This window comes from Schistocerca piceifrons, chromosome 1 (assembly GCF_021461385.2).
Source record: "Schistocerca piceifrons isolate TAMUIC-IGC-003096 chromosome 1, iqSchPice1.1, whole genome shotgun sequence".
Lineage (NCBI taxonomy): Eukaryota > Metazoa > Arthropoda > Insecta > Orthoptera > Acrididae > Schistocerca > Schistocerca piceifrons.
In genome coordinates this window covers 171,714,406-171,729,211 of record NC_060138.1, presented here as the reverse complement: position 1 = coordinate 171,729,211, position 14,806 = coordinate 171,714,406, and the positions used below count along the sequence as shown (strand labels likewise).

Here is a 14,806-nt window from a genome sequence, read left to right as displayed (position 1 = left end):
GTGAAGCTTCAGAATGAGGTACAGTAAACATAGAGACCTTCACGTCCTGGGAAGACTTTCAAAGAAAATTTAAAGAAAAATATTGGTCGTCCAGTGCACAAGAGAAGTTAATTTCAGATTTATGGGACCCGAAACACTACAGCAACGCCCGAGGTTCGATGCGTAAGTATTTCGACTGGCACTTGATGAGGGCCAAGTATTTAGACAAACCAATAGAGGAGAATGGTATGTACAATGTTAAAGATATAAACAGATATGTACAAAACCCCCAGGGACGTTGACATTCTGTGTTAACGGGTGGAGTGACGTCCGCTGGTTCCCAAGTTGGATTCGGTGTTGCTCCTACTTTAGTTTTCCTGCACCAGATCCCCTTAACTTCTTCAACTATTCTGTCATCTATTCTCATACAATAAATCTATAAACGGTCGTTTTCACGTCAGCCTGAAACGACTGTACTGACAACTGGGTTAAGGGTTATCTCATTTTTGAGACTGACTTGACATAAATTTGTCAACTTTGAAACTGCATTTGGATCTGGAGATATTCCACTAGGAAGCATGCCAAAAACAGAAGGGTAATCTCATATGTGAGTTCCGCAAGGGTAAAACCCGGGGAATGTGTTCTGTACTTCTAGATAGAACATTATAAACGCCAGTGTTGAGGGAAATGGCATAATTCAGTGTTACATGATATTTAAATTTTTATAAAATGTTTTATGCCTTTTGTAAAGTATGATGTGATGGGGGAGGGTTTGTACTCAATTTTGTATAAGGGTGGGTAGTGTAGGCATAGACACAACCAACACTACACAAACACCACACCCTTCATACAGCCCTCGCAAACAAGTGTGACTGGTTCTTCATCATTTGCCATTCCATAGGAGTTGATAAGATCTTTTCTTTGGGGACTTCTAAGGTGACAGTGAGAATGTCCATTCTGTAGGAGACGCCGAACATCATACCTCCTCTGGCTTCTCACTTAAGTACTGGCGAAGTGGGGATCCTGTGGAAGGGGGGAGGGAAGGGTTTCCTGTCTTTGGGGCTATCTTCTTTCTTTCTTTCTTCAATCTTAGCAACCAACTCTTTTATTTCATTTCTTACTTCTCTTTAGAGTACCAATCTATCTTTCCCTCTATCCACATTCATATACTTCTATCGCTGAAGTCCTTCTATTTTCTGTGATTTATGTAAATCTTCAACTAAGAACCTTAGCTGGCCGAAGAACCATTTTCCACTGTTTAACATACCAAACAGTATCCTTACCTTGTCGTGGTGGTGGGGCTTGCGTGGTCAAACAATCCTGAGAGCTATGCCTGTGGTAGCTTAGCTACTGGTAGGGCCACACAAGCCAGACAGGTTGAAGATGAGGTTCCAGACTAAATGGCATACCCTGGTCCTCCAGGTTGGGGGTTGGGCGTGCGTCTAACAACCCCCCCCCTTGCAAAACCAGTCATGTTACGAAAGCTAGAGAGGAGCCTCGGATTCGGAACAGACACCCAATACAATGAACTAAACATAGAAAAGGACTACAATTTTGAACATGGAATGTACAGTCTAACCAGGAATTGGATTATGGATGCAAGAAATTCCATGGGTCTGAGTGTGGTTCCGACCATTTCTTGGTTAAAAGTCAACTCAGTCACCATGAAACCACACCAAAGAAGTAAACTAAAGAAAGTGGCACGTTTAGAAATACAAAAGGTAGCTCAGGAAGAAACCAGAAATGAATTTCAAGTTGAGATGAGGCATTGTTTTACAGTACTGCTGGAAACAGAGGACTTAGATGTAAATCAGCAGTGGAAGAAATTAGAAATGCGGTAAATGTGGTTATAAGGTTGCAGGAGCAGTCACTGGAAAATGAGTGGCAAGAAAGAAGAAATGGTTCAATGAGGTCTGTGAAGAGGCACACAACAGGCGAAAAGAAGCCCGTGACAAGTAGTTACAGTCAGCAACTGATCAGAGCAGTAAGGCAGAATTTTACAGAGTCCATAGAGAAACACAAGCTATATTCTGGAGAGAAAAGAGGAAGTTCATGAGTGGGGTTATTACAGAAGCAGAAGACTTCCATGGAAGGAGGATGAAGAACATGTACAGAAAGGTCAACTATCTGAAGAAAACCTATAAACTCACAGAGCAATTCATAAAAAATGCCAAAGGAGAGATGCTGACAAATGAATATCAAATTGCAAAGAGATGGGAAGAATATTTCAGTGACTTGTTAAATTGTGAAGACCCAACGATGATCTTTAACTTCCCCCGACCACAGACAGCAGACCCTGAATACCTACCGCCAACTGTAGAAGAGATCAGGAAGCAGATAAAACAGCTTAAAAAGGACAGAAGCCCAGGAGAAGAGGGAATCCATGCTGAAATAATTCAGGAAGGGGGGGGGGGGGGGGGTGAATACCTGGTCACAAGGATTCACAAATTAATAGAGACCATTTGGAACACTGAAAACATTCCAGAAGACTAGAGGAATGCAATAATCTGTCCCATCCACAAGAAGAATGACCGAATGGCGTGTGAAAACTACCATGGTATCACTGTGCTCAGTATTTGTTATAAGATCTTCTCAACTGTCGTCTAGATCGAATCCAACTGTTGGTAGATACCATTATTGGAGAATATCAAGGAGGATTTCATCACGGGAGATCTACTATCGGCCAAATCTTTGTCCTATGCCAGATCGTAGAAAAAATGTGGGAGTTTGGCCAAGGACTGCATTCATCGAGAAAGAATGCTGAGGTGTCTGGAAATAGTTTGGTTTTGCCAAGAAACTAGTAAGCCTCATGAAGGCCTGCCTGATGGATACTACAGCAAAGGTAAAAATTGGAAATAAGTTGACTGAAACATTTGAAATAAAAGTTGGGCTACGGCAGGGCGATGGACTATCACCTGTTCTTTTCAATCTTGCATTAGAGAAGGTAATGCGAGAGATGTCATCTAATGAACTCTCAGAAATCCAGACCGGAGATGTGAACATCAAGTACCTCAGATATGCCAATGCAAGAATAATTAGGGGAAATGGCTAACATTCTGGAAACAACAGGAAAATTGGACTTCAAATCAACCATGACAAGACGGAATACATGGTTCTACATTGTAAACATAATGAAACTCAAGAACCACTTCCACCCTTACAGTCAACTGAAGGTTCTTATCGTCAAGTCAGGGAGTTCAAATATCTGAGTGCAGTATTCAGAGATGAAGCATCCAGTAAAATGGAAATACAGGCAAGACTACAGGCAGGTAATCGATGTTACCATGGCCTTATGATCTCCTCAAAACCAGAAGTCTGTCAAGACATTTCAAAATACACATCTACAAAACACTCCTACAGCCAGTAGTACTGTATGGATATGCCATCTGGAGTACAACTAAGCAAGATCTGAACAGACTGATGATATTTGAAAGGAAAGTCCGTCAGAAGATTTTTGGACCAGTTTATGATAATGAGAGTGAAAAATGGAGAATTTGTCATAATACAGAGTTGTATGATATTTACAAAGAATTGAACATCATGGCTATAAGGAAGACGCGATGACTCCAGTGGGCAGGGCATGTTGCTTGAATGCAGGACAACCGATGGCCAAAAACTGTACTCAACAGGCAACCGGAAGAAGGCCTGTAGGAAGACCTAGAACTTCATGGAGTGACTGCGTATCCAAAGACCTTCAGAGGATGGGACTGCTGGAAGCATGGAAGAAAGGAGCCGAAGACAGACTGAAGAGGAGGCAATCTCTCAAACCAGCGAGCGGTCTTTTTGGCTTGATCGCATAAAGTAAATAAAAGTAAGTAAGTAGTAAGGAACATATTTGAAACATATTTGACCAGGTATTTGTCTTCGTTCACAGGTCCAGTTAGATTGAAGACCAATGTCTTGTATGACACCATTGTGATCTAGCTCATCATGTTGACGACTGAACAAACAGTGTTTCTTGTGGAGCATGTGTTCCACAATGGAGTCCAGTTTACCTCAGCAGTAGAAGCTGCATTTGCAGCAAAGTTCACAGGAGTGAAGATGCCTAACCACAGTGTTGTACGGAGCCTCATCACTAAGTTTCTAAAGACTGGAAGCGTTCATACTGCTCCAAAATCAGGCAGGCCATCCACATCCACATTTGAAGAGAAGGTGGCGGAAATGCAAGACATGATGCTCCGAAGTTCAAAGAAATCGGTTAGGCGGCTAGCTCAGCAGGCCCACGTGTCCATGGTATCCACTCACAAGATTCTCCAGAAGTCACTGTCGATGTACCCGTACAAAATGTCTGTTGAGCATGGACTGAGAGACACCCATCACCAAGCACATGTGAACTTTTGCAACTGGTTTCTGCCCTTCCTGCAGGGCAATGGTGAGGTGGTTCTTGACGTAAAATTTTTCATGGATGAGGCATGATTTCACCTCTCTGGTTATGTGAATAGCCAGAATAGTCGTGTGTGGACTGCAGAGAATCTGCATGAAGTTAAGGTGTGCCTACTGCATGATCAAAATGTTGGTGTTTGGTGTGCTGTGACTAGTAAATGCATCATTGGGCCAATCTTCTTTCAGGACACAATAAATGCAGAATGGTACTGCACCTGCATTCTGGAGCCCTTCCTAGGTGAACTGAATCAGGATGAAATTGAAAATGCCTAGTTTCAAACTTGATGGGGCGACTGCACATACCACTCACAAGGCGATGAACTTTATAAAGGACATCTTTGGTGACCGCATCATCTCTAGAGGACTCTGGCCTCCCCATTCACCTGACTTGGCTCTACCGGATTACTTTTTATGGGGTATGTTGAAGGGAAAGGACTATGAAGGCAATTTGCATGACACACCACATTAGGAACATCACTCCCAATGTTCTGCGCAATATCTTCAGGAATATGCACAAACGTGTGCAACTGTGTCTTCAAGTTTAAGGAGATCACTTACAGCATCTCTTATAACTTCCAGGACTTTAATACGGCAAGTTATGAACTGCATAGTTACTTATTGAACATCCTGTAATTAAAGACAGCTAGCTCTAAACACGAAAAAATTTAAGTTATTGCAGATGAGCAGGAAAAAGAAACCCTTAATGTTCAAATACAGCATTAGTAGTGTTCTTCTGAACACAGTCGCTTTGTTTAAATATCTGGACATAATGTTGCAAAGTGATATGAAATGGAAAGAGCAAGTGAGGATTGTGGTACAGCAGGCAAATGGTCTACTGCTGTTTATTGGGTCAACTTTGGGAAAGTATTGGTTATATGGAAAGGAGACTGCATACAAGACACTAGTGCCACATATTCTTGAATACTGTTGAATTTTGGGATCAACACCACGTCAGATTAAAGAAAGAAATCAAAGCAATTCAGAGGTGGGCTGCTAGATTTGTTACAGGTAGGTTCAAACAGCATGCAAAAATGGGTATGCTTCAGGAACTCAAATTGGAATTCCTAGAGGGAAGGTAATGTTCTTTTTGAGGAGCACTATTGAGAGAATTTAAAGAAATGGTATTTGAAGCTAACTGGAAAATGATTCTACTGCTGCCGACATAAGTCTCATGAAGGTAATATATAATAAATTAGAGCTCATATGGAGACAGTCTTTTTTCACTCATTTTATTTGTGAGAGGAACAGCAAAGGAAATGACTAGTAGTGGTACAATGTATGATCCGTCACATGCCATATGGTGGGTTGCAGGATATGTGTATGTAGATGGTATACAATGCATGTATAATGGAGGAGTTATGCTTTTGTTTTCCACACATTTGATAGCACCCACTTGTAAGAGGACTTAGTTTAACATGAACTCAGATTCAAGGATTCACTTTGAATTATTTGCATATACAATAAGTGACAAAAAAGCCTGGAATTGATTGAGGATTGAACCTTGAGGCTATAGATTTCATCTGACATTATTATTATTATTATTATTATTATTATTATTATTATTTCCCTTTCTCAGACGTTATGTCTCATTAGAAATGGAAAGTGACGCGGGCCTTGATCAAGCGTGACTTCCTTTTAACTGTACGGTGTATGTTACATTGCATTTAGGAACTTTTGGGTAATTGAACATGTATCAATAATAACAGATTTCTGTAGTTGTATATATAAGTTTGGATGTAGCTGTATTGCGTTGATGTACTGGTGGATATTGTGTGATATGACTCCTGTAGTTGATAGTATAATTGGTATAATGTCAACTTTACCCTGATGCCACATGTCCTTGACTTCCTCAGCCAGTTGGATGTATTTTTTAATGTTTTCTCCTGTTTTCTTTTGTATAGGGTATGGATATTTCGATTAGTTGTGTTAATTTCTTCTTTTTATTGGTGAGTATGATGTCCGGTTTGTTATGTGGTGTTGTTTTATCTGTTATAATGGTTCTGTTCCAGTATAATTTGTATTCATCATTCTTCTTCTTCTTCTTCTTCTTCTTATTATTATTATTATTATTCTTTACTTTCTCAGACGTTAAGTCTGGTTAAAAATGGAAAGTGACGCGGACCTTGATCAAGCGTCACTTCCTTTTAACTGTACGGTATATGTTATATTGCATTTAGGAACTTTCACGTAATTGAACATGTATCAATAATTACAGATTTCTGTACTTGTATATAAAAGTTTGGATGTAGCTGTATTGCATTGATGTACTGGTGGATATTGTGTGGTATGACTCATGTAGTTGATAGTATAATTGGTATAATGTCAACTTTATCCTGATGCCACATATCCTTGACTTCCTCAGCCAGTTGGATGTATTTTTCAATTTTTTCTCCTGTTTTCTTCTGTATATTTGTTGTATTGGGTATAGATATTTCGATTAGTTGTGTTAATTTCTTCTTTTTATTGGTGAGTATGATGTCAGGTTTGTTATGTGGTGTTGTTTTATCTGTTATAATGGTTCTGTTCCAGTATAATTTGAATTCATCATTCTCCAGTACACTTTGTGGTGCATACTTGTCTGTGGGAACATGTTGTTTTATAAGTTTATGTTGTAAGGCAAGCTGTTGATGTATTATTTTTGCTACATTGTCATTTCTTCTGGGGTATTCTGTATTTGCTAGTATTGTACATCCGCTTGTGATGTGATCTACTGTTTCTATTTGTTGTTTGCAAAGTCTGCATTTATCTGTTGTGGTATTGGGATCTTTAATAATATGCTTGCTGTAATATCTGGTGTTTATTGTTTGATCCTGTATTGCAATCATGAATCCTTCCGTCTCACTGTATATATTGCCTTTTCTTAGCCATGTGTTGGATGCGTCTTGATCGATGTGTGGCTGTGTTAAATGATATGGGTGCTTGCCATGTAGTGTTTTCTTTTTCCAATTTATTTTCTTCATGTCTGTTGATGTTATGTGATCTAAAGGGTTGTAGAAGTGGTTATGAAATTGCAATGGTGTAGCCAATGTATTTATATGAGTGATTGCTTTGTGTATTTTGCTAGTTTCTGCTCGTTCTATAAAGAATTTTCTTAAATTGTCTACCTGTCCATAATGTAGGTTTTTTATGTCGATAAATCCCCTTCCTCCTTCCTTTCTGCTTAATGTGAATCTTTCTGTTGCTGAATGTATGTGACGTATTCTATATTTGTGGCATTGTGATCGTGTAAGTGTATTGAGCGCTTCTAGGTCTGTGTTACTCCATTTCACAACTCCAAATGAGTAGGTCAATATTGGTATAGCATAAGTATTTATAGCTTTTGTCTTGTTTCTTGCTGTCAATTCTGTTTTCAGTATTTTTGTTAGTCTTTGTCTATATTTTTCTTTTAGTTCTTCTTTAATATTTGTATTATCTATTCCTATTTTTTGTCTGTATCCTAGATATTTAAAGGCATCTGTTTTCTCCATCGCTTCTATGCAGTCGCTGTGGTTATCCAGTATGTAATCTTCTTGTTTAGTGTGTTTTCCCTTGACTATGCTATTTTTCTTACATTTGTCTGTTCCAAAAGCCATATTTATATCATTGCTGAATACTTCTGTTATCTTTAGTAATTGGTTGAGTTGTTGATTTGTTGCTGCCAGTAGTTTTAGATCATCCATGTATAGCAAATGTGTGATTTTGTGTGGGTATGTTCCAGTAATATTGTATCCATAATTTGTATTATTTAGCATGTTGGATAGTGGGTTCAGGGCAAGGCAGAACCAGAAAGGACTTAATGAGTCTCCTTGGTATATTCCACGCTTAATCTGTATTGGCTGTGATGTGATATTATTTGAATTTGTTTGGATATTAAGTGTGGTTTTCAAATTTTTCATTACTATGTTTAGGAACTGTATCAATTTAGGATCTACTTTGTATATTTCCAATATTTGTAGCAACCATGAGTGGGGTACACTATCAAAAGCTTTTTGGTAATCAATGTATGCATAGTGTAGTGACCTTTGTTTAGTTTTAGCTTGATATGTCTCCTCTGCATCTATTATCAGTTGCTCTTTACATCCTCGTGCTCTTTTGCAGCAGCCTTTTTGTTCTTCATTTATAATTTTGTTCTGTGTTGTATGTGTCATTAATTTCTGTGTAATGACTGAAGTTAATATTTTGTACATTGTTGGTAGGCATGTTATGGGGCGATATTTTGCTGGGTTTGCTGTGTCTGCTTGATCTTTAGGTTTCAGATAAGTTATTCCATGTGTAAGTGTATCAGGGAATGTGTATGGGTCTGCAATGTAACTGTTAAATAATTTAGTTAGATGTGAATGTGTTGAGGTGAACTATTTTAGCCAGAAATTTGCTATTTTATCTTTTCCAGGGGCTTTCCAATTGTGAGTAGAATTAATTGCTTGGGTGACTTCATGTTGCAAAATTATCACTTCAGGCATTTGTGGTATCATCTTGTATGTGTCTGTTTCTGCTTGTATTCACCGTGCATGCCTGTTATGTTGTACCGGGTTTGACCATATGTTGCTCCAGAAGTGTTCCATGTCTGTTATGTTTGGTGGATTGTCCATTTTAATGTGTGTGTTATCTATTATCTGGTAAAATTTCTTTTGGTTTGTGTTCAATGTTTGGTTTTGTTTCCTTCTATTTTCACTTTTTTTGTATCTTCTAAGTCGTTTGGCCAATGCTTGTAATTTCTGTTTCTTTTCATCTAATTGCTCTATCGCTTCTTGTTGTGAGATTTTACCTAACCTTTTTCATTTTTTTTCTGATATTTCATTTCTTATAAATTGTGTTAGCTGTCCGATGTCCTTTCTCAGTTTTTCTATTCTGATCTGTAGCCTGTGTTGCCATGCTGGTTTTGTGGGTTTCTTCTGTGTGTTGGTTGGTTCTGATCTCTGCCTAGTGTGTATATTTAGTGTAGTGAGTGCTCCTATATAAACCAGTAGTTGTAACTCTTCCATAGTTGTGTTTTCATTTATTTTGTTGTGTATGATTGTGTTGATAGTTTTTATTGTTGTTTCGACTTGTGGGTTATTTGGCGGTCTATGCAAGAATGGTCTAATGTCTGTATTTGTGTCTTTGTATTTTATATATGTCAGCTGAAGTTTTTCTTCTATATCTAACATGTGTGTCAGTTCGTGTTCTATTTGTGCTTGTTCTGGTGGCTGTCTTAAGATTTCGTTTTTCTCTGATTGTTTAATTGATGCGTGTTGTTCTTTGTTTTTTTTTGCTCTGGGATGTTTGAGTCCATTACTGTATTTTCTTCTTCTGATTGCGCATTATTTTGTTCCAGTATTTGTTGTACTTGTTGTTTGACATTTTCTAATTCTGACTGGGGTATCCTGTTATTTTTTATTATTACACGGATCTGATCAGCTAGTCGTTGTTCTGTTAAAAATTTTAATTCTGGGTATCTGGTAATAAATGTTGTGTATACTTGTGATCTGTATCCAGTTGTGTTGGTTCCTAGGTTTGTTGCTTGGTAATAACAGAACATGAGGTGTTGATTAGCTTCATCTGACCATCTCATCCTCTGTCTTTGTTTTCCTTCTAGGGTGGTTGCAGGAAGCATATCCTGCAAAACACCTCTATTTGGATTTAAATCATTTCCCAGTTGGCTAGCAGTGTCGTTACCGTTGTGGGCGGGCATAGGGTTCAAGCGTCGTCCCCGACCATGACGGCGCTTGTACGAGGCTTCTTTAGTTCTGTCCTGAACCAACTAATCACACTAAAAGGGGGGTTAGCCCTATTAGTGGTTTGTTCTTTTCGTCGCCTTTTACGACTGGCAGAGCATACCGGAGGGCTATTCTTTTCCCAGGCCTCCAAGGGAATTATTATTATTATTATTATTATTATTATTATTATTATTATTATTTTCTTTTCTCAGACATAATGTCTGGTCAAAAATGGAAAGTGACACGGACCTTGATCAAGCGTGACTTCCTTTTAACTGTACGGTATATGTTATATTGCATTTAGGAACTTTCACGTAATTGAACATGTATCAATAATTACAGATTTCTGTACTTGTATATATAAGTTTGGATGTAGCTGTATTGCATTGTTGTACTGGTGGATATTGTGTGGTATGACTCCTGTAGTTGATAGTATAATTGGTATAATGTCAACTTTATCCTGATGCCACATATCCTTGACTTCCTCAGCCAGTTGTATTGGGTATGGATATTTCGATTAGTTGTGTTGATTTCTTCTTTTTATTGGTGAGTATGATGTCAGGTTTGTTATGTGGTGTTGTTTTATCTGTTATAATGGTTCTGTTCCAGTATTATTATTATTATTATTATTCTGCACTGAAGGCTTTCAGACAATGTACTTTACCTGTATGCTGGTATTTGGTGGGGGAGTCACAGGACCTTCAGAATTCCTTGGACGTGACTTCATAGGTGTAGAGGAATTGTCACCACGGAAACCTTTGAGAGCTTCTGTTGAAATATTCTTCTTCAATTGCTGTGTGAGGAAAATATTTAATAAGAAAAATATGTTCCAATTAAGTAATGTAAAGCTCATGGTGTTTAACAACTGTATGTCAGATTCACAGTCTATCAGTCCTGTTATGTTGCAAGTGTGTAACAAATTTGTTGGACACACGTTATGAATGAATACATAGCAGTATAATACATATGTTCCAAGATTTGTGGGTCTCAAAGTCCAGAAAAAAAAACGATTTTGTACATCATAGCTGCTGTAATGCATTTCTTGCAAAACATGTTCAGTGTATGAGCCATTCAGCAGTTTTGCAACATGCAAGTCTGGCGGATAATTCAGTTCAGCCATCCACTAATAATGTTTAATAAGTTGTGTGTGCCTTTACTGCTATTAGAAATTAGATGAGCAAATGTTTATCTCCACAGAGTACCACTTCATACTATGAGGGTTTTGTTATAAAGTACCTCTCCCTTTTGCACAACACTAAATAACACACATTTAAAAGTATAAAGAAGAGACTTATATGGCTGTTTGCCTTCTCATGCAAGACACTGAAAATAAGCACCACAAACAGAGACTAGTGTCAAATTCTACATGAGAGCAAACATTCCATTATATTAGTGATGAATATAAGGCTACATGATAGTCATCACGAGCATTATAGTATTTATGATCAAACAAGTGTGTCAAAGCTAAAAAATGGGCAAGCAACAAGGAAAGTGATGACAAAATTAGTGGCTTGACTTCTGCTAGTAACAATTACATTAACAAAATTAAGACAAAAATGTGAATTTACAAGATGATCTGAGTAAATAATTTCCTCCAATCTTTTACACTTTTCTAAAACAAGTTCATCACTGTATAAATAAGGTACTGAAAACATTGACGTCCTGTCGTAACACACTATTTTTCAGAACAACATAAAATGCAATGGATGGAGTTTGCTTTGTTACTTCCAACAGAATTAACTAAACTTTTAGGCAAAAACACCATCAGGAATGAGAGTGTAAATAGATACTCACAATCAATGGCTATATGATGCAAGAAATGCAGTTCTTTTATTTTTGCAGAGCATATCATGTGCTGATGGTTTATGAGGTGTTAAAGCAGTGTGTTGTACTGAGAAACTGTGTTGTCATACTGCTCTTCCAGTTGATCATCTAAACATGCTTTGCAGCATGATTCTGAGCTTTAGCTTAGCTCCTCTCCATTTCTACAACATTTTGAGAGTGTCTCTAGGAAGTGCTGGCAGGCAGTTAAAATTATGTTGCCATAGTGCAGAGATAAATTAAAGCTTCTGTGTTGTGATTAACATCCCAATAATGAAAAGTAAGTGCAAAAATTTCATGTTTTTATTTAACAACATTGGCATCTAAGTAATTATACATCCCTTTCTGAATGCTTTAGTGTAATGGAAATGGCAAATTATTATTGAATTTTGAGACTCATATAAAATACATTACTTACCTGGGTTTTCATGAATGTATCAAATAATGCAAAAGCAACATCTCTGTTGCTCTTTGTCCAAGCGCCTTTCAGATCATACACAACAAGTCGATGTGTGGGGGTGTCTCTGCTCCCCAGAGCACGTTCACTTGTATTGTGCATGTCACCCCTACTGGACACTATTGTTTCACGACCATATGAGACTTTGGCAACACTTAAGCAGTAGCATTTCTCAACAGGTTGTTGCAATGAAACATGCTGCAAAAAGACAGATATGAAACAAAGTAATTTCCCATTACTATCAACTAGATTTGTTGACTACTGTCTCTTCAGAGAATAGTTTTATCTCAAATCAACATTAAAAGTAACATCATCATTAAGCTGAAATTAAAGTTCATATCTCACAATAGTGCAAAACCTGTATAATAATGTAAAAATCTTTTTAAAAATAAGGATAGCAGTTATCCTTTGATACACAAAGGAAAGATTAACACTGCATGCTGAAAGCCCATTTCTGTTGTTTATCAGCTGTGAAATCCAAATCTGTTTTATCTGTCATCAATGGTGGCTGAATTCATTTTTGGCATGACACTGTAAACATCCACTTGCCAGTCTCACGATGTGTCTTTAGTGGAAACACTTTTGCAAGTACTTGTAGCAAATTGCTGAAATGAACGCGCCCAGGCAACTTCCATAAAAAACTTGCACACGTCTCTTTTCTAATGTAAAGACCTCAGCAAGTGTTTGAGGAAGTTACTTGCCAATGTTATTAGCTGGTGTATAAGCACTTTAATAATCCTTTGACATCAAAATTTTGATGTTGTAACATGCTAAAAGTGCTGCCTCTTACAGAAAGTTGTCTTTCAGTAGAGATACTACTTTCAACAATGTATTTTCTATTTTATTGGATTCATCACCAATTTTGAGATGTAGCAAGGTGGAATATCTCCACTTTTTCTCTTTTCTTTCAGGGCATGCAATACCAGGGTTGCAGTTTGGCAGGTGGACTGGGTGTGGAGCTGTGTCAGATAGGATGGGTAGATGGGGAAAGAGGCAGGAAGCAGGAGGAGAGGTTGGGGATGGATAGCTAGCAGCTCGGAGGGAGGTAATAGGTGTGCAAGACAGGAATGCAGAAGGCACGGGTCGCAACTGCACAGGATAGGCATGTGAGGCATGGATACCAGAATCAATGAGGTGCACTGAACAATGAAAATGATACAAAGATGTGAATTGGGAAGAAGTGACAAGACAGAGTTGGAGGAAACTGTCAGAGAATGTGGCAACATTCAGTCAGTGGAAGGTGATAGCAGAAGGGCTGTTGGAACAAACAATATATTGTGAGGATAACTTTCATCTACCTAGTTCAGAAAACCTGGTGTTGGAAGGAAAGATCCAGATGGGGTGGGCAGAGAAGCAGCCTGTGAAATTGAGCATGTTGTGCACAGCGGCTTGTTGTGTCACTGGATGGTTTATTTTGTTCTTCTTGAGAGTTTGGCAGTGGCCATTCATTCTGGTGGACAGCTGGTTGTGGTCAAACCCCACATAAAATGCTGTGTAGTGATTGTGGTTTGGGTAGGTCTTCCACCTGGATCTTTCACAAGGATAGGACCCCTGTGGCTAAGGATTGGACATGGGGGTGGCATACAGATGGACGAGGAAGCTGTGTCAATTGGGTGGATGATGATATCACTGCAAATGCCATCCTTCATGTCCATGAACCTTGTCGCAATTGAACACTACCTCTCCCAATGTCCTCCAACTCCTAATCCACCATGTCATCCCTCATACACCTTAGTAACTACAGCTTCACACACAACTATTTCTCCTTTCACGACAAGGTACACAAAAGAGTCCATAGCACAAACATAGACATCCACAGGGCAACCTTCTACACAACCTCGAAACACCTTCCTCTCCCATCTGCTTCCTTCGTCCTCCACAATCCAATATGCCACCCTCCTGGTCACTGACCTTCACCACTCCAATGGATCCATCCACACTTCTGTCCCTAGTAAACCAACTAACCAGCAATAGTAGCTCCATTTTGACAGATGCCACCCCTTCTATACACACACACACACACACACACACACACACACACACACACACACACACACACACACACACACACACAAAAAAAAAAAAAATACCTGCCACAAGCCTGGCCACCAGAGGATAGCATATCTACAAGGTTTCCCATGCCATATATTCACATATCCCTAATCCACCCACACCCTTAATAGCCAGTAGCAAAAGAATGCCGTCCTTGTCACCCAATATCACCCCAGACTGGGGCAACTGAACCTTATCATCCATCAGGGCTATGGACCATAGTGTCTATAAATGAGAAACTTCTTGCTCAGTTCTCACAACTCCTCTCATGGTATGTCTTCACCCACCAAATTACACAATATCCTGGTCTGTCCCTATTCCATGGATCCTCTCAACCCATTGCCACAAGTCATATTCCTGTGGAAGATCCAGATGCAAGATCTATGGAATTCACTCACCCAGCATCATTCTCCAGTCCTGTCACAGACTTATCCTACCC

The 14,806-nt window shown here is 38.7% G+C and overlaps 1 protein-coding gene across 1 annotated transcript in view; it reads right to left on the bottom strand.

The window, feature by feature from the left end:
- LOC124786712 (protein KIAA0100) overlaps positions 1 to 14,806 on the bottom strand; it is a 329,777-nt gene that overhangs the window by 85,021 nt on the left and 229,950 nt on the right. The window contains exons 25-26 of the mRNA XM_047254285.1: positions 12,277 to 12,513; positions 10,702 to 10,830 (exon numbers count right to left, since the gene is read on the bottom strand). Of these exons, the coding sequence (XP_047110241.1) occupies positions 10,702 to 10,830; positions 12,277 to 12,513 (366 nt within the window). The remainder of the gene's footprint in view (positions 1 to 10,701; positions 10,831 to 12,276; positions 12,514 to 14,806) is intronic.